General features: G+C 38.6%; 4 protein-coding genes across 4 annotated transcripts; 2 read left to right on the plus strand and 2 right to left on the minus strand.

Annotated features, from left to right (window-relative positions):
- Positions 1-4,857: 4,857 nt before the first annotated feature.
- Positions 4,858-5,781, plus strand: LOC104427689 (protein PSK SIMULATOR 2). Its single transcript, XM_039307155.1, has one exon. It carries the CDS (start codon positions 4,858-4,860, stop codon positions 5,779-5,781), a length of 924 nt encoding a protein of 307 aa, XP_039163089.1.
- A 570-nt stretch (positions 5,782-6,351) lies between these two features.
- On the plus strand, positions 6,352-7,221 carry LOC120290761. Its single transcript, XM_039307156.1, has one exon. It carries the CDS (start codon positions 6,352-6,354, stop codon positions 7,219-7,221), a length of 870 nt encoding a protein of 289 aa, XP_039163090.1.
- A 319-nt stretch (positions 7,222-7,540) lies between these two features.
- LOC120290356 (cytochrome P450 76A1-like) lies at positions 7,541-10,465 on the minus strand. The gene is made up of 2 exons (XM_039306384.1): positions 8,925-10,465; positions 7,541-8,402 (listed from the first exon to the last, which is right to left on the minus strand). Exons 1-2 carry the CDS (start codon positions 9,843-9,845, stop codon positions 7,791-7,793), a joined length of 1,533 nt encoding a protein of 510 aa, XP_039162318.1. The 5' UTR covers positions 9,846-10,465; the 3' UTR covers positions 7,541-7,790.
- Positions 10,466-18,168: 7,703 nt separating this feature from the next.
- On the minus strand, positions 18,169-19,823 carry LOC104427695 (MDIS1-interacting receptor like kinase 2). The gene is made up of 2 exons (XM_039304946.1): positions 18,930-19,823; positions 18,169-18,785 (listed from the first exon to the last, which is right to left on the minus strand). The coding sequence occupies exons 1-2, from the start codon at positions 19,138-19,140 to the stop codon at positions 18,418-18,420; spliced, it is 579 nt and encodes a 192-aa protein (XP_039160880.1). The 5' UTR covers positions 19,141-19,823; the 3' UTR covers positions 18,169-18,417.
- Between the last annotated feature and the right edge of the window lie 7,376 nt (positions 19,824-27,199).

Below are 27,199 nucleotides of genomic sequence, written 5' to 3' on the forward strand. Positions count from 1 at the left end.
TGGTCTAAGAATATTTATAGATGTAGGAAAAATCGAGAACTTGGGATGCTAGAAGGTGCCGGAGAGTGACGAAGATGGTGCTGGAAATGTCTAGGACTTCAGTTGGAACCTAAAAATAAAAATAAAAATAAAAAAAGAGAGTTTATGCTAGGCTCCTGATTAAAGACATCGAATATGCATTTTTCTTTTGTTGTGATTATAACCAGTAGACCTTGTCATCGAAACCCATTTCTTGGATAAATATTCCTTGACAAACTCATTTTACTTTTAGGGGTAACATGGTCTTTTGCTATACGCGTGCGATGTTAAATTTGATTCTTAAATTTTGCTTCTTTTGTTCAGTTTAGTCATTGTGCTGCTTACGTAGATCCAATTTGGTCAGTTTAATTAATCAAGTTGGTAATATTGGCATCTGAAATGTTAATCGATCTCAGTTGTATTGTTTATGTAGCATTCCCAGACACCATACTGCAAGATGTGCAGGAAAATCGAGTATGATTTTCTAATTACAATGAATTTAAGTTGCACATGAAATTAGTCAAGCAACCTTGCAAAGATATTATGTTTTTTTCAAACTGCTCAATATTAATTAGATTGGGGTGCTTCACAAACACTTTATACTGGATATTTGTTACTAATTTGGAAAATATTTCATAAACACAAGAAAATAAAGAAAAAACTCCCGTAAAATAATTATGTGCAATTTGATCTAATGAAAATATTTCAAACTGTATACTTGCTTGTTAAATTCGTGATAAGTCCAGATCCATCTAACTTTAGTGACCTACCCATTACCCGTGGGCCTCGCAGTCAATCAACCTAAGAGGTCCACCATCATTATAGGCTTTACCGGAAAAAAGTCTAAGGTTGGGCTCAAACCTGTCGTATAATAAAAAAAAAAAACTAATTAAAACTGAGTTCTAATAAATTAGTCTAATACAAAACGAATCAATTAGTCAAATAAAACTAATTAATTTGTTAGTTACTGACAGAATAGAATAGTAACCAAATGTTTGCGTGTCTTATGCATTTGTCAAGTGTGTGCAGTGTGTACCTCACGTGGTTGTGCCTATTAATGATAAAAAAAATTAGGGTAACGTTGGGATGGCCAGTTTTTGACTTTTGGCTTTTTATTTTTCGCTTTTATTGTTATTGAAATATATAAAATATGAGACGCAAAAACGTTTAAAATCTTTATAAAATTTGAACGTTTAGAATAACTCTTCACATGATTCAAATTGGGAAGACTCGTTTTTGTTTTGCTCCTCACCATGAACGGTCTTCCTTTTCTTTGTTTCTGTTTGGCCACAAGCATTCCTATTGGGCTGTCGCGAACAAGAAATCCCAATCCCACTGGCCCCGATGTCGCAACTCCATCGTACTTCTCCTCGTGATGACACCATCGTGTCGAAAATGGAACAATGCCTTATTTCGTATCGAACTTTGGCCTTTCGGATTCGAGAAAAGGCGGAGGGCAAAACAAAGGTCGCCCAACAAAAATAAGGAGCTCAAGATCCGCCCAAGCTTTTCCTTCTCAGGGTCACCGTTGCTCCCTATGGTTTCCAAATTTAACAAGTGCGAAGTTACCGCATATTCCTCTCATCATTGAGCAACAGGAGAAGAACAAAATCTCATAGCAAACATCAAGAGTCCTTGATGTGACGTCACATAAGTTGATATCAACGCGTGCTCATCGAAAAGAACTATGCGAGCTACTCAAAACCAAGGGTCCAATACATATGCATGTCGATTTAGAAGTTGCAAAGAGTCATCTCAAGAATCACGTTTCTAATCGTCTTGTCCTGCCGCACATCCAAAGCTAAGGCGCTTCGATGTACGCTTAGTTTGGCGTTAGTTCGGGGGATTACATGATTTATGCGGAGAAAATTCGTGTTGCTTTGTCCTTCCCTGTCGGCAATGTTTGTGAATGTCTCTTGTAATTCAATAATTTGGAGTCAATTAGGTGCGGTATAGGATCTTGATTGTGGCCTTTAAGTTTTAACTACGTGATTTTAAGTCTCTTATAATTGTTTAGGTTTGTCTGTATATTACCAATTACCTCAATGTCTGAGTGGGTGTATATTTTTGTTTCAATACATATGTATATTCTTCTTTGAGTTTCTGTGGGGATTGAAATACTTTTCAAAAATAACTATGGTCTTTTAGTAAATTGGCCTGACTTTAAATGTAGCAACAACCTCTCGCGGTGGCTGTGATTTGGCCCTATAAACCGTGGATACTGAGACTAGTGGAGATAAATAAGGGACAAGAAAATTACACAATCGGTCCTAAACTTACTATACATATGTCAATTTAGTACTAAACTTTTCAATTTTGCTAATTCAGTTTAAAATCTTTGCACAGAGAATTTCAATATAATCATTCCGATCAATTTTAACTGGAAGTCATTAACGTGGTGGTCTCGTCATCGCCGCTTGTCCTACGTGGCATACTCCTTAGGGCAAAAATTGACAAGAAGGTATACTTGGCATTTCGCATAAATTTTTAGGCTAAATTGCAAAATTAAAAAGTTTATGATTGAATTGGTGTCGGTATAATATGTTTATGATTGATTGGACAATTTTTTTTTAATAAGAGACTTTTGGTGATTTTTTAATTAAGAACTCCATTTGATATCATCTAAAATCCACTAATAACTACGAGAAGTATGATATGCTAGATCAAAACATTGTTTAATATTTAAATTTTATAATGAATGTCATCGATTTCCTTAGATAAGAACAATCCATAGACGTTCCCACAATTGACGATCACTCGATGCTACATTTGTCCAACCTTGAAATCTTTTTCATGGGCAACGGTTCCAAAGAACTAGAACTAGAAACCTACCTACCTTTTAGGCTCTTGGAACCACCGTCAATCTGGAAATGCCAGTTCTATAGATTCCATAGTTATGGCAATACCACATAACATCTAGAATAATACACGAAAAGATATGTGCTTTATATCAGCAGTTACATAGTCAGAAACATAAAAACATTGAGAAATAAAAAAAAATACAAAATAAATCTTACTCCTATTATAATTGCATATTTATGAGCATGAGAGGAGAGCAGCTTCGTTGGAGGAGAGCCGGCCAGGCAGAGGCCAACTGTAAAATGGAGTTGGAGACTTCTAAATGTGATGACCCATACCCAGGCAATATAGAGGGATGGCATCTCGATGGTACACCAAACACGGATGAGGCTAAGCACATGTCCCCTATCTCACATCACTTAGGAGAGAGTCCTAAACTGACTTATAAAGTTTTAGGTTCTTTAACTATACATACACGTTTTCTTGAAATAATATGCGATGTCTTGAGAATAACAAAATCGTGAAAACTTAATGTCCAAAGTGAACACTATGTATACGGTGGCAGACCCATGTTACACTAAAGATGAGCTTTGCTTGTCTTAACAAGTGAATCGATGTTGATGAATTCAACATTTGGTTGAGAGAGAAAAAGATTCCAAAAAGACCATTCAATTAACATACTTTATCTAGACTTAATTTTTCATGTAAACTGCATCCACACTTGTAACTCATCAATAAAAAACTTGTTTAAGGAAACTCAGACAGGGAAAAACACCACTTCTACAAAACCTACTCGAGGGACATATCTGCATTCTGATCGGATAAAATTAGAGCCCTATTGATGGAGGTTTTCGACACCGACACCGTACCATTGTGGATTACCTAACAAAATGTAAGGTGCAAATAACAGATCGTAATACCAAGTGAAGCAAATTGCAATGTGAGTAACAACCAGTTGAGGCTGATTTTGTAGCCCAGAAGATTAGAGCACGTGGCTACAAACCAGAGTGTAAATTTCTTTTGCGGAAGATTTATCACGCGGGCGGGCAACGCTGAGTTAGTAGTTCCAACTTTCCGTAATAGAGCCAAAAAATAAAACTAAAAATAAAATTAAAGTCTAGTTTAAGAGGAGCCATGCGCGATGGTTTCGGCCCACGGTTAATGGCGTGGTCGTGCGAACTGTGGGAAGGAGGGCGACGGCATCGTAAGCGCCGTGGAAACGACAGAAGCACGACAGGAACATTTCATTATGATTGTACTTGGATTTGTTCTCTCGTGTGTTGTTAACACCGGGAGATCCAAATGAGAAATCGCATAGCATAAACCCCAAATGATCCCTTGAATCCTTCCTCGGTTTGAATGACTTTCGTCCTCACTCCTCTTTTATCCACATTCCCTCTTCTTCTTTTTTATTTGGCAATGCCATCCTGTTATTTCACGGCCGGCATCACCTCACAGTGCGCGACACCCTCTCGCTCTCTCGCTCACCTTCTGTTGCTTCATGTTGCTCCATTTGGACGACGATCTCGTAGCCTTACAAGTCGGCAGTGAGTTGTCTTCTTCACGCGCTCTCCTGCATATTGTTTAACTATGGTGCTGGCTTGGTTCCTGGATTAACGTCGTTGTCTTGGATGTGAATATATATGTAAGCAGAGAAATGTCTTGGAAAAACAAGCGTATTGCCACATCCGGTTTAGACGAAAGGATCGGTTCAGTAGAGTTTCGTTTGTGATTCTTGATTGTGCGACTCTTCTGCTGTTGCTATTTCAAGAAAAAAGAAAAAAGAAAAAAGAAAAAGAAGTTTCCCTGGGAAAGTTGGCATCGTGAATGTGGTTGGTTTAACTTAATGTCTCTTTTGCGTAGACATTTGGTTCAATGTCTAAATTGATTGTGGCTTTGATGGAGTTGCATTTTAGCATTTTTCTTCTGTCACCTGATTTGGTTGGGTTTTCATACGGGTACAGGAACCAAGAAGCTTGTCGAAATTACTAGGTGCATACCAGGTACTTATCTCTGCTTGATCCCACTGGGAGCATTTCAATGGGAGGTGAAAGGGTGACCGAATCATGGTTGGGCAATTTCTGGCGGGGCTCGAGGTACAAGGCACAAGAGCATGAGAAAGCCACGATTGGGATTTTGTCTTTCGAGGTCGTGAGCCTAATGTCCAAAGTGGTTAAGTTATGGCATTGCTTGAGCGATGTCGAGATTCTGCGGTTGAGAGAAGAGATGGCGAGATCCGTGGGCATCAGGAAGCTTGTGAGTGAAGATGATAGGTACATCATGAGTCTCGTGCTGGACGAGATCATCGACAATTTCTTGTACGTGGCCAGGGCGGTGGTCAGGCTTGCGAGGAGGTGTGCCGATCCTGTGTACCACCAAATTAGAAGCTTCTTCGATGACCCAATGAACAACTACATCAAATGGTTTGGTTGGGAGTACAAATGGAAGAAAATGGACAGAAGAGTGAAGAAAATGGAGAGGTTTATTGCCGTCACGCTGCAGTTGACCCAAGAGCAGGAGGTGCTGGCGGAGCTTCAACAGACAGTTAGGAGGATGAAGGCCAATCCCACGTCGCACCACGTCAAACTGTATGAGTTTCAGCAGAAGGCGATGTGGCAGATTCAGGTGGTGCGTAATCTCCGTGAGTTGTCTCCTTGTAACAGAACTTATGACTTTACCGTTCGGCTCCTCGCCAGATCGCTTTTCACGATTCTTGAGAAAATGATACATGCTTTTGGGGGTGACCAAGATAAGTTTGAATTAGAGGAAATCCATCCCACTTGTTTTTCCAAGGGCCACTCCCTCTCTGCTCTAATGTGTTGGAAATTGGTGATCCATTTTCAACAAAATCTAGAAGCTACTAGCTTAATGAAGAATAAACTTGAAGATTCTCAAATGTTGAAGAAGCTTCTGGTACTACGTGAAGAAGTCCAAGTTGATCAAGAAAAGAGGGGCACACAATAAAATAATATTATAGTAGTTGCTGGAGTTTTCAAGAGAACAAGCTCTACGTGCATGGGAAATTTGTGCATGGGAAAAGAAAAGAAAAGTCAACAAAAGCTGTTGGGAATAGAAAAATGCAGAAAAATGGAGAAGAGACCAGAAGATCCGAAGAAGCCGCACGAGCATGAGATAAAGAAGCAAGTTTGTAATTTTATATTAATTTTTTGTACAAAGTCGGTTATGTATGGCGGTGGATTTACGCCTATAAATATGCTTGTACATGACCATTTGAGTGTGTGAGGGAAATACCTCCACCGTGCGAGAGGTTACCTCCACCTTGTATGTGGGGGTGAACTCTCCACCTGAAAGGTCTTAGACCTTCATTGTATTTTCATTAAACTAGTTTGTTTAACTAATAAAACTATTTCCCCCATATCTCATGTCCTATATTCTTCAAATTATCCTACCTTGTCCCTTGTTTATCCTTCACAAAATATATCATACACTTGCACACATCACAAACCAAAAACTATAACTAATACCAAAATCATGCTTCCGTAACGCACACATCCAAAATATATTTTTTATAACATGGTACAATCTTCGGTCCATCCATCTGCTTACAGCCTCGATCCGTTCTATTTGTCACTGCGTCCTCCTGACAAGGATATAGCAAACAAAAAGGCGCACCAAATTCATCATCAGCAGTCCTCTTCGCTGAGGGAAAGGCACGGACCGATGAAACAGTCACATTACATTGGGCCTTTCAAGGGGTGCACTAATGTGGAAACCGATTCTCCCCTTATCGACAGTTACTGCAGAACAGAGATGGTTGAATCGAGGAGAGCGACAAGTGTGTTTGGAAATGATGTCAGAACAATTGACTACAAAGATATGAAGAGGTTGCTCGTGAGCAACAGAATTTACTCTAAGCTCGCATCTTTCTATGCAAAGTCCGGGTGCTTAATCACCCCTCCTCATACTCTTGGCCATGCTGCCTTAGCTGTGCACTATGCTAATGTGATTGTTCTAATCGAGGAGCTAGCATCTTCGCCTCACTCAATCACCCTCGACATGAGAGAGGACCTCTATCATATGTTGCCTGCTTCCATTCGAACTGCTCTGAGGGCCAGGCTAAGGTTGCATTCTATGAGTTTGGCGTTGATGGTGCATGATGGTGCGATCGTGGAGAAATGGAGGATGACAGTGGCGCAAATGCTGGAATGGCTAGCTCCGCTCGCTCACAACACAATAAAATGGCAATCTGAGCGGAGCTTCGAGAAGCAAAATCGCAATTCTGGGGCAAATGTGCTTCTGGTACAGACGTTGTCCGTCGCAGACCAACCGAAAACTGAGGAAGCGATTGTCGAACTTCTGGTGGGTCTAAACCATATATGCAGGATTGGCAGAGTGAAAGCGAGAGCTGAGAGGTTTTTTCCGGAGACTAAGTGCGGCACTTAGAGTTGCAAGACATTAGTCTTTACTTTCGGGTCAAATGTTGACTTTTCAATATACAAAACCTATTTCTATTCTGAGTGACGGTAGATAACATGAGGCATAATACTGAAATGCGCCATTTCCTTCATCTTGGTAAATTTGGCACTTAGAGAGGTGCCAGCTAAGCTGACAATTTTTACGCAAATAATTGACTGGGTCCATTTCTTCTTTGTTGATTTCTGCCGTCTTTAGTTTCTAGTCTACTGAACTCGGGACTATAATAGGTTGTGAAAGTTCTCTGAACTAATGAAACGGAGCTTATTTGTGCAACTACGTATTATCCTGATCTGAAATTTGATTCTATTCACGAAAGATTAACATCTTACCCAATGAAAATGTCAAAACAAAAGAGCAACCTTACATGACCAATCTCGCTGGTTTTAGATACATCATATTACATCTTGTCATTTACTCATTTTCTAGCCTAGGAAATAACTAGAAAGTAAAAACCATGGAGGATACGCATTTGAGCAAGCAAAGAAAGGCTCAGACCAATATGTCAAACAAGCACAAATTCCGAGCTGAACCCAGTCTCACATTGCTCTTCTTTTGGGCACCACCAGTAAGGGGACATACTTTCTCATGGTCATCCCCACCCTGTCTCTCATGTCAATCGTCTTTGCATCAATGCGGCCATCGAACTCCCAATTGAACTCATGAAGCAGCGAGCTCAAAGCCAGATGAAGCACGCGATGTGCCAAGGGCATGCCGGCACACATCCTTCGACCTGCTCCAAACGGAATGAACTCATAGTGTTGACCCTTATAATCCAACTTCGATCCAATGAACCTCTCAGGCTTAAAAGCCATAGGGTCTTCCCAGACATCTGGGTCTCTACCGATCGCCCAACTGTTCACAAAGACCTGTGTGTTTTTGGGTATGTCATAGTCCATGAAAATGGTGTTGGCCATGGCCTTCCGTGGTACGAGGAATGGGAGTGGCGGGTGGAGCCTGAGGGTCTCCTTCACAACTGCTTGCAGGTAGGAGAGCTGGTCTATATCGGTTTCCTGGACCTTTCGGTTGGACCCAACAACCCGGGACAGCTCTGCTTGGACCTTGGCCATGGAGTTCGGGTCCCGTAGGAGTTCTGTCAGCGCCCATTCGACAGTGCTGCTCGATGTTTCTGCACCAGCCAAGAAAATTTCCTGTGATGTCAAGAGGAGAGTATGTGAGAGCAAGCATGGCAAAATTTCACGAAATGGAGCCATATCCGTAAATTTTTCTAGGCCAAGGCAATGGAGCCATAGCCATACCATTTTTTTAAATACGTAGCAACTGTGGGTAGTTATACCATGTAGGCTACTAATTTACCACAATACTTTACCAAACAATCACAAACATATTTTTACATGTCTAATGTTGTCCTTGTTGACATACTCAGAAACTTGCATGTTTCTCACAATGGTTCTATTGAATTCTCGACACATTTCACAATGCTAAGAACCCTAACCATAATTCTAAAAGGTTATATTAATGAAAGGATGCCGATCTTGTTTCTAAGTAAAGTTATAAATAGAAAAATGACTCAGAATCGAGTATGATTATGTGTTATACATTAAGGAGATAATTGAATAATCAAGTGATATTCACCTGCGATCTATCCCCTACGCATATGATTGGACACATGAATCCTTACAGTACTAGCAATTCAAAGTTTGTGGTCGTACCAGTATGAATGTTTTGATTTGCTTCTCAGAAAGCTTGGCCGGCTCGTCCTTACCGTTTCCTTCGAACTCAAGCAACACATCAAGAAAATCCCTCCGATCAGCGTTTCCCCCAATTTTCTTCTCCTCAATCCTCTCCCTCACGAAATCCGAAGCGATCCTCATGGCCTTCCCCATATCCCGATCCATCTTTCTCCTCAGCCCTTGCGGGCCCAACCACCGCAGCCACGGGAATAGGTCCGCAATGGTCACATTGGCTGACCACTCCATCAATCCGCTCATTGCCTCGAAGAACTCAGATCCAACCTTTGAGTCCGGATCAAGCAAGTCTCGGAACAGCATGAGATTCCCCAGCAAATTGAAAGCCATGAGGAACACGAAGCGTGCCAGGTGAACACCTTCTCCGAGTCGGACCTTATCTGTGGATGCCGCCTCCCCGATCCATGTCAACATGTCGTCGACACACTTTCTCTGGATTGGAGCTGTTTCATTGAGCCGCCTGGCAACGAGCATGTCCGCCGTCAGCAGCCGCCTTGACACCCGCCAATATGTGCTGTATGGGGCTAGGGCAATGGATCCTTTGCAGTACTCCTGAGATTGCATGAGATCGGTGATGGTTCGCTCCACAAAATTGAGGTCATGGTTCTTGAAGAACTCGGCTGCAACTCTGCTTGAGAGAATCACCATGGTGTCTATCGAGCCTAGCCTAAGCCAAATCACCGGGCCATACTTTTCACGGAGGCCAGCTAGTGTTCGATGAGGCATCTTCCCAAGATTGAACAGGTTGCCGAATATCGGCCATCTGGAGGGTCCCGGAGGAAGCCGGTGTGACCTGGACCTTTTATGGTAAAAGGAAACAAATAAAGTAGTGGACACAAAGAGGATGCAGATCAGTACTAAAACTGAATTATTAGGTTCAGTCATGATTTCGATCGGTACAAGGAGTTCTCCGACGAGCTTGTCACCGGTGAACCTGACCTATATAAGTAGCAAAGTCAACTGGGAGTCGGAACTTCCCATACGCGTGAATTGGATGTCCATTATTATTATTCATTTTAGTATTGTTATACGTGACTAAAGATGTCAGATTCTAGTTAACATATCCCTATAAGTGAGGAATACAATATAAGTAAAAAGTTTAAAACCAATGAAATTGTCCCCTACAGCTGTACTTTGGACTTGCTGAAACATATAAAAATACGTTAGTTCGCGACACGATCCGGATGATCTAGCCATTGATTGGGAAGGTGAGAGGATGTCAGACTCTTGGGATGCTCAATTTTGTTGTGCTTGTCGTGGTCTGCGCTTTGGATTAGGAGATGAGAGGCGAAATTTAGACTCAAAATCTGCACGCACCTGACATAAGTGTTGAACGAGTTGAAAAGGAAGCGGGCGTGTACTGTAAGCAACATTATCGTAGGGCGCGGAATTGAAACTGAGTCAAGTTATTTGGGCTCCACGAGGATAAAAATCATTTGATTTCTGGTCAAGCTCGAGCTTGAGTTACTCAAACTACCTTGTCGCGCCAAGTTTGAGCTCGCCAATTTCTAGTTCCATAGGCTCGAGTGGAATTGAAATCTTTGAATATAATTTTAATAAAATAGATATAAATATCTTAAAAATTACTAAATGTACCCACATTATTCGAGCTTTTTAAGTTTGAACTCAAACTCGAGCTCAAGTTCCTTTTCAAAATAATTGTTGTCCAGTCTAATCAAATACCTCGATTTTTCAATAGAGTTGGGGTTGAGCCGAAATTTTAATACCTGATAAATTTCTAGTTGAGTTTCTAACCATTTCACTTGAATCGGATTCAATGACAAAATACATGTCATCAAAAGTCGTTCTTCGGTTTTATTAGACAAGATGGGTTCTGTGATGATTTTGAACAAAAGATATCATAGGTAGACAAAAGAATCAGCAAGTTTACTTCAAACATAGCCACACTTACAAAAACTTTGCTGGAATTTAATTGACAACAAAGCCTTAAAATGTGAAGATGCAACGTTGGAATTTAATCGTCGATGAGGCACCTAGGATTTAAAGCAAAGATACATGTAGAAATATAATCGACAATGAAAATTTGGTAACTACAACAAAGAAACACGTCGAAATTTAATCGACGACGAGAGTCTGAAACCTAAAATTCTTGTGTAGAAATGCAAAGATAATTGGAAGATAACATATTGTTTGTTTGTGCACCGAGCATCGGAGGGGGGTGGTCTCTAGTAGTTGAGCACTAGTGTAATATAGTGCCTATGACATGACCGCTCAAAAGCAGTTTCCTTGCAGTTTTAGTCATGCCTCCATATCTCCAAGGATCTCGATCCTATGTTCCAACGACACCACAATATTGTGTTGTGGTGGTTTCTCCTTAAAAATTGCACCTTGATTCTTCACCCTTGCTTTAACTTAATTTTTTTCCATGATCTACTAAACTTTAACTCTCTCTTCCACGAATGATTTCAATTTGGAATGTCATAACTGTTTTTGGCACTTCTCATATCTCCCTTCCCTATTCGCAGTCTCAATCAGTGATTCTCTTTAATTGGTATCTTTGCCAACCAATTCTACTATGATGTTCATCATCATCAATGATATGTATCGACAGCTGATTAATGGTCATTGATGTATGTTGATATTAGTAACATTTTTTGTGGTCATCGACGATGGCTCATGCATTAAATAATAATTTGTATTAGAGTCGTGTGCCAATCCATATTGATGATCTGGTTATATATGGTGGAAATGGATGCCTCCTTTTAAAAGAATTAAAAGTAATTTGGGTTTCTTTTAAAATATCCGCAGACAAAACTAATGCGTATTGCAACCTCATAGCTTCCTGACACGTTACCTCAATCGACACGATTCATGAATTGCTATTATCATGAATCATATCTTTATGTATAGAGGGCCGTTTTTGGAAAGTATAAATTCTGCCAAGATTTGATTTTTATCTCACTTCCTTCTTCGTATTTGACCTTAAACCCTAATCCTCTTCTACTCAAAACTCTTGACCTCAAAGTTCCACATTTGATCAACCTTGCCATTTCTATGACCCCTAAAGGCTAAAGCCTCCAGATACTCCTTTGTGGATTATATTACTAAGTTCGATGAGTAAAAAGAATAGATTTTGTGGAAAGGAATTTCTGGAGGAAAAGAGGAAAAGAGGATTGAGCATCAGCGAGGCCAACCCTCGCCTAAGTTGGGGATCTTTTATCCATACCGAATTCAAAATTGGATTTCTAACCTGATCACTTTACTTTTCTTTCTTATTTGAATTTCTCCTTCCTTTCATTCTTCATTCTTGTTTTTTTTTTGTAAGCTGCTACCTGCCTTATACAATCATTTGATGACGTATTATTTGACCACTCTTACGTTTCCATTAGTTATAATCCAAAACAAACAAGAGAAGTAAAATAGAAAAGTAGTTGAGTCTTCTTTTTCAATGATTTGAATTTTGTGGAAAAAAAAAGAAATAAATATGATAAAAAGCTGGGCCTCGCTGAGGCCAACTCTTGCTTAGGCGCAACTTAGTGAGATTGATCGTTGCCTATGGCTAGCAAGGGTGATCCTCACTCAAGCAAGGACAGCCCTTGCTGGCTACCAACAAAAAGAAAAGAGAAATAAAAACAAAGGAAAATAAAAAGAAAAAAATTATAAAAAAAATTCATGTCAACATCGGCTATGCCATGTAAGATTGCCAGTATTTATGTGAGTAATTTCCAATTTAAATTGGTCGAATGGATTGAATTGATATGAAAATGAAAATATTTATGATTAAATTGATCCGATTGAAAGGTTTATGATTAAATCGGTACCTTCGCTTTTATCTTCAGGGTTTCCCCACAAGAAACCCAATATATTTAGAATTTTTTTAATACTTTTTCCATAGATAGGAATCATGTCTTCTCTCAACAATATCATAGAAGGAGCCTGGCAACAAGAAGGTTGTACATGAATGGATCCCTAACCTAGATAACTTGCGCCGAGCTTCTAGACCCTCTTCCTGTTCGAAGACTTTGGACATCTGGGCTTAGTCACGCATCCAACGGTTATAGCAAAAGAAAGACCAAAGGTAATAAATTGACATTTACAAATTTTTAATTGTTTTCCCGGGAACGAGAACCAGCATGCCATTTCTAGTTACCTTAGAAATCCGCCAATCCAACTGGAGTGTTTATAACCCTTTGGGATTCGTCCCGGTGGCCACTCTTCCAACATGGAAGGGGAGGTAAGGGTTCAAATCCCCACCTTCTCGGGGGATGGGATGGGGACGCGTAAGTTTCGGGAGTAGGTTTCGACTCACGCCTGCAAGAGGCGGGGGCAAAGTCTACGATAGTAAGTGTAGTGTAGGAATAGAGTAGGACTGACAAAAAAAAAAAAATCTGGAGTGTTTATAGGTTTCTTCTCGTATCTTTAACGGGGAAAAAACGGGGGAAATCTGGGGCCGCCCATGGCCTCTCAAAGTCAATGGGCACACCATGTTCATGCGAATCTAACGCCTACTTTAGATAGTGAAACAATCAAGTGATAATCCTCGTGAGATACTAAACAATCTACTCGTGAGATACCTGAGATTGATTCATTGATTTTTGCCGAGTTAAAGTGAGAAGTTATTAATTGAGAAATACTAGCTTTTGCTAATTAGGGTACGCAAATTCCATTTAGTAATTGATTTAGCTCCCATGAAGAACCACCCTAATAACTCTATAAAAATAGAGTTATTTTACCTATTTTAGGTAATAAATAATGCAATATCTATGAGAAAATTTATATTTTTTCTAATTATTCGAATTTTCCTTATTTGTGTAGAATAGTGAGATATGGAGAAGATACGAAAAATAATGGCGAAAATCAGGAATTCAAATTAGAAGGCATTGGAAGATGGATATCAAATCAGGGAATCCTTGATTTTGTTTCCTAAATTTATTTGCATTGTGAGATATATATCAAGTCAAAGATTCTTTGATTTCCTCCCTAATAAAAAATTCTATGATTTCCTCCCTAATTTTATGCGAAAAATAAACAATTACTTGAGGATAAGGGTCCCGAATGTATTTTATAAATAGGAGAACATTGAGAGCCTGAAGGGACAACTAATTTTTTTTATATCGTTTTTTTATCGTTCTAAGTGTTTTTCAAATATTTTGAAGAGAAAACAAAAGTGGTAACATAATTCTTGTTCTTTGATTTAAGATGCTAGGTTTGATTTATATCTTTATTTTTTCTCCTACTATGTTCTAATTTTCCTTTGTTAGGGCTATGATGTAGCCTAATCACGATGATGTAAATTTCATGATTTTTATGTGTGCAAGTGATTTCATTTATGTGAGTGTCGCGACCAATTTTTTCGGGTGTGAACCACTTAGGGTTTGGCTAATGGATTGTTAAGCCTAGCCTTAACTCGGGCTCTCCCAAGCCTATACCAATTCGAGACTTAAGTTTAAATTTCTTAATATACAATTGATTTTTTCAATTAGGAGTCGCCACTAATCTATTTTCCGGTGGGCGATTAAAAACCCAAGTAAAGTAACGGGAGATTTACTTCACTCCTACAAACTAGAGATTTATGAGTTCGGGGACTTGGTTATGTTAGATTTCACTAACTCCCTTTTGGTACATTTCTCTTTTATTTTGAAAAATGTTTGGCAAGCAATTTGAATTGATTTTAAATTACATTCCTAACATGCGAGGTGATCATGCGGGTGCGCAAACCACCAATTTAACACCCAAATAAAGTATTGAATAAATTGCAGAACTTACTTCATAGTAATGAAAGCATCTGCAATGTTAGATTATAATTCATATCAACAGTCCTAGATATGAAATCTAATTAACACACAATTTTTTTTTTTTGTTTTCACTTATTTAATGAGAATATAATCCATATGTAGTGCAATGCTTTTAATCTAACATGAAATAATATGACATAGTAGTTTAGCCTAAACTATATGAATGAGTAAAGTAATTTTTTTATGTTTTCTTAATGAACATGCAATAATTAAATATGCAATCTAAATTAACCAAAATAACCTAATCTTAATGACGGGCAATTTATAATTAAATAAACCTAGCAATAATCATTAAATGACGTGCATTTCATGAACCTAACGCTATATGACGTGCACATGATTTTTTTTTCTTAATAAGCATGCAATCTATCCTAATATGCAATGATGTGCAAAGAATGCCTTAATTCTGTTTTTTTTTCTTTTTTTATTATGAAATTCGAAATTTAAAATTGCCAAATAATTAAACGTGCAATTTAAATTAATGAGAAGAAAATATGATATCCCAAATTAATGTTTTTGGTCTTTTTATTTAAGAAATTCGAAATAAATTTCCTATCCTAAACATGCAACATAACCTTAAAACCAATAATGCATCTAACTCAAATGTTTTTTTTTTCTTTTATGGGAGCAAACAAATAAAGGCATCAAGAACAGCTCAGCAACAAATCAAGCAAGATATCATCCATGTCCATTTAATTTTGGAAATAAATTGATGAATCATATCTCGCGCATGAGATCGGATTGACCAATTTTTAAATAAAATCACGAATCGTATCTCGAGCGTGAGATCGGATTGGTGATTTTTCCGTGCGATTGTGGGTCGTATTTCGAGCATGAAATTGGACCGTCAATCATATACACGTTGCGAAATTAGGAAGATTTCTTAATTTAGAAGGCTACTCGAGATTTCAGATATCTTAGCATATCGAAAATTTCCATCATGGGCATCAACGAATATATCAAATAAGGAAACATAATTTTCGAAAATCAAAATAAATAAGATTTTCACCTAATTCGAATATTGACTTCCGAATTCCGATCCTCAAACGGCTACTCGCGACCCGATGTGGTGGTGCTTAGCGAGGTTCACGGGATGGCTACTCGCCAGGGGGCTTTGCGTGCGGCCCCTTGATGATTGCTCGATTCAACGATATGCGCGTGAACCTCGAGAAGCAATCTGCAAAACGATGACTTTTGTTGTCGCAGCAGTAGCAAAGCTTGCCGAGAGACCTAGAGAGCCACGATGGGGAGATGCTCCAAATTTCAATAAAACAGGTGTGCGAAATCGTCCCTCCTTTCAATGTACACGTCCTTGTTTACTGAAAGAACGTGTGCCCTTCTCGCATTAAGTGGAATTTTGCCATGACTCTGTGAACTTGACCCTCGCCGCTTTGTTAATCGAAGGTGGTCTTGAACTCAGCCCAGAATTTCTTGAAGCGTCGATGACCGCTGGACTGAAAGATCGTTGAAATTGCTATGGGGTCTTGCTTGGAGGCTGCAAAGGTCGTCGAAGGCTGATGTGTCGTTGTGGCGGAGACAAATAAAACTGCAGAATTATTGCTAAAACTCGCCCGGAAACCTGCAAAGACATAACAAACACCAAAGCTTCGTGGGATCGACCTTGGTCATGCGGAAGTTGCGGGTGTTGATGGTGGCGACGCCCACGGTGGACGTAATTTACCGAGACTGGAACTCGCGTTGAGGATCTCCGTGAAGATGCTAAAGTTGTTGAAGAATTTGCGAGCGTAATGCGCTCAGTGTGTTTTCGGCTTCTCCCCTAGAAGTTTTCTTCCTGGTTAGTGGGTAGTTAAGAGAAAATAAATCAAAAGACTCAAATTGGAGACATGAATCTGAAGCCATTCATGGGATCATGGCGGTAGAGGCCTGAAGCCATGAATTTCGTGAGAAGAAAATCTCTGCCCGTGAACCCCTTCAATTATTCTTCACTCGGCGCTTCTCTTTATCTCCATGTGATGTATTTTTTAGCGTGAGCCCACTCTCCCTCTCTTTGTGCAGCTGCTCTGTCTCTCTCAAGCCATGTGTTTCTCTATACGCCGTGAGATTATTCCGTGCACCCCTAAATGTGGCCGTGTATGGGAATTGGGTGGCCCTCTCCCTGAAACCTACGCAAAAAATATTTTTATAGGCCGAAGATTAGGGTTTTAATTTCCTTTTCAAATCAACATCTGTGAAGATTTCTTTTTCGCACACAATATCACTTTTTTATTTTCCACATCTCATGATTTTATCGCCTAAAGATAAGATTATAACCCAATTTTCTTAAATTCCAAAAATCCACCATAATATCATTTCAAATCTCCATTTAGGTAATTTTTGTCATTAAAAGAAAATGGGCTCGGGCCAATTTACTTGCTTTGTGGGCTTAGTCCGGCTTGCCAAATTAAAGCTTAGAACCACTAATCCGAATCCATTGACCACCGATCCAATAAAATGCAAAAAAATGTAAATGCACCTGAATCTATATGCAATTAATATTTTTTTTCAGGGATAAAATTGACCCATAATTTTCTATGTAATAAATAAATGATCAGATCGCCAAAATTTAGGTGGCAACAGTGAGTAATATATTATTGTACTTAATGCTTTTAAGTAACTGGTCATCACTTGAATGATTTGATGTGCATATCTGAGACTGAAAAGTGATAATATGTAATTGCTCCTTATAATATATAACCATGAATTAAACATGGATAGATTTGTGTAGCTTTCGGTGATAAAATAATCCAAAAGACTCATTATAAGCTGGGAATATTCATAGATTTTAATACACTTATATTTATTTTAATTCACATAGAGAAATAGTGGATTACTAAATTGAGTAAGTTTGCTATATTTAGAGATATGATAGTAAATAGATTAAGAAATTCCTCTTTGATGTCGTTCTTGTACACGTAATAATATGAAATAAATATATAGCAGTTATGGTGAAATCGGATACTCTAATGTATTTATATGATTGATTTACTACATTTAGCCTTCTAATTTTTCTTTTAAGATTTTTAGTTTAAATTTATTCTCAATTCTATTTTGATCTGTTGGATAAATTTTAGAATTAATCTATTTTTAGTATTTAATTTGTTTATTAATTATGAATCTCCGTAGAACGATACTCTTTCTCATCATTATATTACTTCTTCGATATGGTCACTTGGATTTAGATTTTTACGAACACTCCTGCAAACTCCTGCAAGTATTGATATCGTTTCTGGACGTCCTAAACATCCAATCTCGGTTTTGGCTGCTCAAAAGGCAAGAATCCCCCTGACAAATTCATTTTTAATGAGCTATTTTGTCGAAAATATTATTATCGTGTTATGTGAGTCTGATTGCTTTCTATCATACTAGTTAACCCGACCATAATGATCCCAAAACTGTGAAGTATCCCAGAACAATTGCAGATACAAGACTTCGTAATGTGATATATGAGATGGTATTTTAAACAAGTTCAGATGATTTTGCTAAGAAACAAATGACTTATATTAACTGTAAATAGATGCTTGCTTACACGAAAGGGGGAAAATTAACTATCATTCTACTCTTACAAAAGGAAAACATTTAGACTATGCATCTTCCAAGTTTTATAACTAACTAATCGACATATTACTACCAAACACAGAAGCCAGAAAAGGTAAATACACAACAATAACTCGATCGGAAACTTGCAACCTCCCGAATGCGGTCTAAAAGTTCCTGCCATTGAGATCACGGAGTTGTTCTAAGGTGACTCCAAAGAACGGCAAAACCGATGGTGCTTGAACTCGAAGCTCTCCTGAGACTTGTGTCATGGTCGGTCGAAGTTGAGGATTGGTCTGCAAGCACGCGAGTGCCAGTGCTGCAGCAGAGAGTACGTTTTGCGCATGCCGATTTGTCGAAGGCGAGAGGCGTTGGTCCAGCACATCTTGTAATGGGGTTTGTGACTCGGATTGAGTGGATGAAAATACCAACGAGAGATAATCTCCTGGATGCTTTCCCATGATTATCTCCAGTACTACTACTCCAAAGCTGTATACATCACATTTTTCGGTTGGGATGTTTGTATAAGCTAGCTCTACAATTGAAAAATTCAAAATCCATTGATAATCATGTTAGCTGTAATTAAAGAATCGGACATTTGCTTTCACATGATTAAGGAATTTCCAATGACAACACGAGTTGGGACAGTAAATTAATATGCTTCTACAAAGAACATCACCTGGAGCGATGTATCCGATGGTGCCAGCAATAGCAGTCCAGTTGGTGGAATCTGGCCTCAATAATCTTGCGGTACCAAAGTCTGAAATGTGAGCCTCATAATCAGCATCCAACAATATGTTGTTGCTGGTCAAGTCTCGATGGATCAATGGAGGAAAACAATCGTGATGCATATACGACAATGCATCCGCAACTGCTCGAACTATATTCATCCTTTTGTCCCAGCCAAATTCTGATGCTTTTTCATCATCATTCAAAATTGTTCTCAAGCTCCCTCTTTCGACGTACTCGTACACCAGAAAACGATGTCGTGCATGAGAGCAGAACCCGTAAAGCTTCACGATGTTGCGGTGGCAAACATTTTGTAAGGCTTCAATTTCCCTTTCGAAAGGAACGATGTCGACGGTCTCATCTTCCTGGGACGATGGAATTTTCTTGACAGCAACAGTTTGACCTCTGGGTAGATCAGCTCTGTAAACAACGCCATAGGCCCCTTCTCCCAAATAGTACTTGGAGTCAAATCCTTCCGTCGCCTCCACGATCCGCTCGTATAAAATTTTGCCATCAAAACTCAGAATGTGCAAGAAATCTGAAATATTAGTCCCAATCAATGCATTCCTCTCTCTTGATAATCTTTCTTCGACGGCAACCAATGATTATGAGGACGATCAAGAAGGAAGAGAGAACGAGGAATCCCAAGGATGAGAGAACGGGGATAATCAAAATTCTAGCTCCGCTATGTTGATTGTGTTTCTTGCCCATGGTAGAAATATTGCTTTTCTGTAGTCTAGCCACGTTCCCACATAGCCCCTTGTTATGCCGAACTGCCTCAAATGGAGCCTCTTTAAAAGCTTTGACATTTGGAAGAGGACCTTCCAACTCATGGTAGGACACATCAACAGAAGTTAATGCCCCTGAGTTAGCAAAACTTTGTGGGATGGAACCAGAGAGGCCATTGTGGGAGATGTTTAGGGTTTCTAGGACTCTCAATTTTCCTAGAGCTGGTGGTATTCTTCCAGTCAATAGATTTTGACTCAGATCAAGAACGCGTAGAAATTGCGTGTTGCATATCTTAGAAGGAATGCTTCTCTCAATTTTATTTTGGCTCAAGTTCAAGCTCAGCAAATTGGTGCATAGGCTGAACTGCGGTGGAATGGCTCCGCTCAAATTGTTTGATGCTAAGTTGAGATGTTCTAATTGAGGTAAAAATCCAATTTGATGGGGAATATCACCTGTGATCCCATTGTTGTTAAGGATAAGATCTAGTAATAGTTTCAAGCTTCCCAATTCCCTCGGAATCTTTCCCCTTAAATTATTTGCAGAAAGGTCAACTACCCGTAATTGAGCCATCCTTCCAAATATTGGGGGTATCTCACTAGAAATGTTATTGTTCGATATCCGTCAAATTGTGGCAATGCCCCCATTTCCATGAAAGTTGACCATGCAAATAATTGTGGCTCAAGTCCATATAATTCAGCTGCGGATATACTCCAAAAGCTTCCGTTATATTTCCAGTAATCTTGTTTCCTTCAAGCCTCACTCTAACTAATGAAGTACAATTTCTCAAGCTTTTAGGGATATGACTTGTGAAATGATTATTCATCACAATGAATTTTCGCAATAATCCTCCAAGGCATATATTTTCTGGCAGCTACCCTCTGAGTTCATTATCGAAGAGATCCAAAACACTCATATGAACGATCTTATTAATTTCAAGGGCAAGGTACCAAGAAAGTTGTTATCTCTAAGAATCAACAGAGTTAAATTGGCCATGCTTCCAATTGATGCAGGGATTGAACCAGTCAAAGCATTATCAGAAAGTCCTAATTTAATAAGACCGGTTAGCCTCCCAATCTCTGAAGGTTTGGATCCCGAAAGTTTGTTCATATATAAGTAAAGCAATTTTAATCTTCTTAGGTCACCTATCTCTCTTGGAATGGGACCAAAAAGGTTATTCACTGCTATGCTCAAATTTCTTAAGTTGCCCAATTTTCCAAGAGAAGGAGGAATGGACCCTGAAAATTGGTTTCCCCCAAGAAGGAGAATATTTAGACTACTTAGGTTTCCTAGTGAAGTAGGGATATGCCCGATCAACTTATTTTCAGAAAAATCTAATTGAAAAAGATCTGTTAGCCTCCCAATCTCTGAAGGTATGGATCCCGAAAGTTTATTCCTCCATAAGTAAAGAAACTTCAATCTTCTTAGGTCACCTATCTCTCTTGGAATGGGACCAGAAAGGTTATTCGCTGCTATGCTCAAATTTCTTAAATCGCCTAATTTTCCAAGAGAATGAGGAATGAACCCTGAAAATTGGTTTCCATCAAGATAGAGAACATTTATACTACTTAGGTTTCCTAGTGAAGCAGGGATATGCCCGACCAACTTATTATCAGAAAATCCTCATTGAAAAAGATCAGTTAGCCTCCCAATCTCTGAAGGTATGGATCCCGAAAGTTTATTCTTCCATAAGAAAAGAAACTTCAATAGGTCACCTATCTCTCTTGGAATGGGACTAGAAAGGTTATTCGCTGCTATGCTCAAATTTCTTAAGTTGCCTAATTTTCCAAGAGAATGAGGAATGGACCCTGAAAATTGGTTTTCCTGAAGATGGAGAATATTTAGACTACTTAGGTTTCCTAGTGAAGCAGGGATACGCCTGATCAACTTATTTTCAGAAAAAAATCTAATTGAAAAAGATCTGTTAGCCTCCCAATCTCTGAAGGTATGGATCCCAAAAGTTTATTCCTCCATAAGTAAAGAAGCTTCAATCTTCTTAGGTCACCTATCTCTCTTGGAATGGGACCAGAAATGTTATTTGCTGCTATGATCAAATTTCTTAAATTGCCTAATTTTCCAAGAGAAGGAGGAATGAACCCCTGAAAATTGGTTTCCATCAAGATAGAGAACATGTAGACTGCTTAGGTTTCCTAGTGAAGCAAGGATAAGCCCGACCAACTTATTATCAGAAAATCCTAATTGAAAAAGATTAGTTAGCCTCCCAATCTCTAAAGGTATGGATCCCAAAAGTTTATTCCTCCATAAGAAAAGAAACTTCAATCTTATTAGGTCACCTATCTCTCTTGGAATGGGACCAGAAAGGTTATTCGCTGCTATGCTCAAATTTCTTAAGTTGCCTAATTTTCCAAGAGAAGGAGGAATGGACCTTGAAAATTGGTTTCCGTCAAGATAGAGAACATTTAGATTCCTTAGGTTTCCTAGTGAAGCAGGGATATGCCCGATCAACTTATTTTCAGAAAAATATAATTGAAAAAGTTTGGTTAGCCTCCCAATCTCTGAAGGTATGGATCCTGAAAGTTTGTTCCTCCATAAGTAAAGAAACTTCAATCTTCTTAGGTCACCTATCTCTCTTGGAATGGGACCAGAAAGGTTATTTCGTGAGACGCCCAATTTTGTTAAGTTGCCTAATTTTCCAAGAGGAGGAGGAATGGACCTTGAAAATTGGTTTCCGTCAAGATAGAGAACATTTAGACTACTTAGGTTTCCTAGTGAAGCAGGGATATGCCCAATCAACTTATTATCAGAAAATCTTCATTCAATAAGATCGGTTAGCCTCCCAATCTCTAAAGGTATGGATCCCAAAAGTTTGTTCCTCCATAAGTAAAGAAACTTCAATCTTCTCAAGTCACCTATCTCTCTTGGAATGGGACCTGAAAGGTCATTTAGTGAGACGCCCAATTTTGTTAAGTTGCCTAATTTTCCAAGAGATGGAGGAATGGATCCTGAAAATTGGTTTTGAGAAAGGTCGAGAAAATTTAAGTTGCCTAGCCTCCCAATCTCCCAGGGAATGTGTCCACTCAATCTATTGTCATAAAAATTAAAATACTTGAGTTTGGAAAGGTTACCGATACTTGAGGTTATAGGACCGTAGATCGAGTTGTTGGAAAAGTCAAGACTAACCACCTTGGTTAAGTGCGAAAAGTCGAGACTATTTAAAGTTCCTCTCAAGCCAAGATTAGAAAGATTAAGATGGGCAATGAATCCGTAGTCGTCACAAGTGACACCTATGAAGTGGCAAGAGTTCTTATCATGCCATGAAGACAAGAGAGATTGGTTGTGGTCTTCGAGACTAGGTTGGTCGTATTAGGAGCGAAAGAAATGGAGGAAGCAGAAACGACTATGCCATGAAATGGAGTGGAAACAAAGATGGTGATGTTGTTTACGAAGAAGAGCGAGTAGAATAAGAAGAAGACCCCTAAAGAAGACGGCTTCCACAGAAATAAGGACGAGGCCATGATTTTGGGGTGGTTTTGACGGTGTGAGATTGTCCAGGTTCGCATGTTCTCAACAACAAGATTGATAAGATATTTATAGATGGCTCATCATCATGATGAATGTCACACCATTGAGAAGATCACATTTGCTCGTGCATCAAGTTTTTTCTTCCGTCAGGAGCCCACTTTGATTATTATTTCTTTTTTTAACCGATAAATTCCTGACTTACTTTTCTGGTCTTCACTCGCGAATCATGGACTCTCCTCATGTTACACATGATGGACCAGAATATTTACGTAAAGCATACTTTTATGATGGAGGAACTTTGGTGAAAATTTAGGCTGGATGCCTTAATCGGAGCACGGATCACCTCTACCTTTACAATTCATTGAAAAAAGGTCGCAGCTCATAATCAAACGAGGTTTACTGTAATGTTTATATATAACCGTAATGTATAAAGATGTGAAAAATATACGATTATTCAATGACAATCTCACCTTTTTCTTATAAAATATTGGATGTAAAATCAAAGACAAGGATACTACATTAAAGAGAGACTTCACGCGATAATATATATGATTAAAAATTTTCATGAAGACATTTAATGAAATCTCTAGTGTCAACACATCGAGCGATAAATTTCAGAATTGATCTATTTCGTATGAATTGGTCTAGATGATTGAGTTTCATCAGCGGGTAATGACTTTCTTCTTTATCAATCTCTATGGCCAAAAAAAAAAAAAAAAAAAACGTAATAGGTGGCTTGGAAAAAAAAAGGTCAAAAGACAGAAAAGATGACTAATGGCTTTTTTCTTGGCCAATTCTTATTATTACATTATTTAAAAGAAAATGAGAACCGGAAAGCTGTGCATCCCTTCACCGTTAGCTTGAAAAATGAAAAATCGCAACCTTCCTTATTAAGATCGGATGAAACTTAAATCTATAATGTTGCAATGTGCCCATATGCAAGGAAAATATAAGACGTAATTTTCTTCATCCAACTCTGATCTTTTGACACTGTTCTCATTTAAAAAAATCGGAGTGATTGCTTGCTGGAAATACCTGAAGAATGCATCAAATGAAAACCCACTACTCCGCGGTTCGACTCGAGCTCAAACTGTCGCTGCTTCCTGAATTAGAAACCGAAGCTCCTTCAAGTTCCAAGTTTTCCATTGCGAAAGACGAATAGAAGGAGCATGCAAGAGAGGAACGAATCCCTTAAGCCACCCCCCAAAAAAAAAAAAAAAAAAAGGCATCATGCATTCATCTCCACGGATACTACTGAAAACCCGTGTGATTGGCCAATGGTTTATTTCTGCATCATCCGTTATAAAATTTATGCAAACATAATGTCTAGAAGAAAATTTTAATTTTTCCAAATTTGACTCCGGAAAGACCGACCGTAGAAGCAGCAGCAACAATGACAACAACTGAGCCAGTTGAGCAGGGTTGGGCATATGAATAATCTTTTGCGCCATTGCACTCAAATCTTTATCAAGTCAAATAGCAATAAAACCACAAAATTTGACTCAAAGCATTGTTGGAGCTTGAAAAAAAGGATAAGATGATAAGTCTAAAACAATCATAACTTACTTCCTATTTTTCACTTGTCAGATGTACAAGAATTCCCCGGTTATTTTCATTCGAGCATTCTCACCTTATTTCTCCTCCAAAAAACAGAAAAGAAAAGCAAAGCAAAGCATGCTCACCTTATATTGAAGGTGAAAAATTAAAAGAAATTATGCAAAACTCATTTGGTGTTGGGGATATTGAACCTAGGTGCACACCACCAAAAGGCAAAGTCATAGCTACAAATGGAAATCCTGAGGTGTGCTTATCATTGATGATGACGTATGATTCAGTGATTAGCCGCCGATTTTTTTGCTTAGATGCAATCACAAATCTATTCTTGAAGGACAAGCATATGTTCACCTTTGCTAACCATGCTCTAACAATATACCTTAATTTCTGGATTTTGATTTGTTTTGCAACTCTACGGGCTTGCATCGTTATGGTGATTTCTGAGATAATTTATGAATCTTTTTAGGTATCATTTTTGTAATAAATGTAAGTTTCCTTTTTGGGGGGAAAAAAAGATGCCACCTAGACACTTGTGATAGCCGATGGCTTATCGTTTCTTCATCATCCAGTGTCAATTATCTCTTGTTACAGCATTTAGGAATCATGTCTTCTCTCAACAATCCATAGGAGGTTCCTGGCAACAAAAAGGTTGTATATGAATGGACCCCATACCAAGCATAACTTGTACCCAGCTATTCGACCCCCTTCCCGTTGGATGTTTTTGGACCTCTGAGCGTAGTCACCTGTCAAACATTCACAGCAAAGGAAAGACTAAAACTCATACACTGACACATTTTTGAGCGGATATTATTAAAAAAGTTTTAAATCTATTACATTTGTACCAATTTAATTTTAAATATTTTAATTTGGTCAATATAACCTTAAACATTTTGATAAGATGCCAATGTTATCATTCGAGCCAATTTTGATAAAAAATCAATGATGTAGACATCGGCCATCCTATGTGATATGACCGATGCCATCGTGGATAATTTTTATAATTTTTTTTTTTTTTTGACAATCTTACTTTGTCCATTTCCGGATAGTCTTCACTAAGCACAAATTTCAAGTGCAGTTTGGATTAGCAGCCTTTTCAGGACCTGCACATATATATGCGGAACATAATTTCGAGAAGACAAATTGGATTATAATCTTTTCCAAATTTGACTCCAAAAAGATCAACCATAGGAACAGTAGCAGCAGCGACGATAACTAAGCCGGCTATGTAAGATTGGGCAAGTGAGAATAATTCTTTACGCCATTGCAGAGCATAGCTACAGGTGACTCTAAGCCAAACCAATCAATCCCACTTCAGATGCACAACAAATGCCCAATTCTTTGCAAATGGGGCGTCATTGTGAGATCAAATGTTTTCCTTTTTTAATCAGTTTGATTGGGAAATTTGGAGATTTAATTCAGACCATTTAGGACGAAATTAGGGAAGCGTGGGACTCCCCATTTCACCTTATGGTGTAGAAAAGTCATGGTTGAGACATAATAGAACTTTGATTTCAGTTTCTTCTCTATTATTCCAGCGACTCTGATTATCTTCACGGACAGAATAAATGAGTAGATAGTGTTCCGTAAGCATTCAGATCTCTTAAAGTAATTCAGCACCAACGGAGTCACTTAACCAACGCCTTGAAGTTAAACACACGTGCAATTGTAATGTCCATATGAGTATCACGTAGTTTAATTAAAACCACATAAATAGACATTTACTTTTCATTCTTTACTTCATCTACATTTTGCGATGGACACACTTTTTCCTTTTCTTGACCCGAAAAGTTTGAAATTTTCTCAATATGCAAATAATGATACGCGAATTCACATGCAATGTTTTCATAATTTTCAGTATATGGTTAATGGCACTCTTCTGCCGGTTCTTTTAAGCTCAAGTAGATGCTCCTTGCAAGTCTCACATCTTCTGGCTCGATGGAGCTTCCTCTTCCCACATAATTCCTTTTTTTCTGTGAAATTTTTAGTTTGAAATCATTTTAAAAGAGATCACATTTCGAAAGGAGTGCGACTCATCTTGTGTGGGTCTTCCTCTGTTTTTGCTCACCAAGTCTTCACCCCTAAAACACTCGTGAAGGTATGAACGCATGAACTCCTCGTAAAGAACAAAATCAACATTAGCTTTATCTTTGATTTGCCCCAGTTTTCTTTTTTTCAATTAATTTGTCTAAATCATGTGAAGGGCATTGATCATGAAGTTCTCTTCACTTTTTCACATTTCGAAAGGAGTGCGACTCATCTTGTATGGGTCTTCCTCGACTTTTGCTCACCAAGTCTTCAACCCCTAAAACACTTATGAAGGTATGAACACATGAAATCCTCATCAAGAACAAAATCAACCTTAGCTTTATCTTTGATTTGCCCTAGTTTATTTTTTTCCAATCAATTTGTCTTAATCATGTGGAAGGCATTGATCATGAAGTCCTCTTACCTTTTTCA

This window comes from Eucalyptus grandis, chromosome 2, assembly GCF_016545825.1.
Source record: "Eucalyptus grandis isolate ANBG69807.140 chromosome 2, ASM1654582v1, whole genome shotgun sequence".
In the NCBI taxonomy this organism is placed as follows: Eukaryota; Viridiplantae; Streptophyta; class Magnoliopsida; order Myrtales; family Myrtaceae; genus Eucalyptus; species Eucalyptus grandis.

What these genes read in the sequence shown, in the direction of transcription:
- LOC104427689 (XM_039307155.1), top strand. Translation starts at nt 4,858, where the DNA reads ATGGGAGGTGAAAGGGTGACCGAATCATGGTTGGGCAATTTCTGGCGG.
- LOC120290761 (XM_039307156.1), top strand. Translation starts at nt 6,352, where the DNA reads ATGGTACAATCTTCGGTCCATCCATCTGCTTACAGCCTCGATCCGTTC.
- LOC120290356 (XM_039306384.1), bottom strand. Translation starts at nt 9,845, where the DNA reads ATGACTGAACCTAATAATTCAGTTTTAGTACTGATCTGCATCCTCTTT. An exon ending in AAATCAAAACATTCATACTG is followed by an intron (nt 8,403 to 8,924) that starts GTACGACCACAA and finishes TTGACATCACAG; the next exon opens with GAAATTTTCTTGGCTGGTGC.
- LOC104427695 (XM_039304946.1), bottom strand. Translation starts at nt 19,140, where the DNA reads ATGAATATAGTTCGAGCAGTTGCGGATGCATTGTCGTATATGCATCAC. An exon ending in CATCGGATACATCGCTCCAG is followed by an intron (nt 18,786 to 18,929) that starts GTGATGTTCTTT and finishes TTTCAATTGTAG; the next exon opens with AGCTAGCTTATACAAACATC.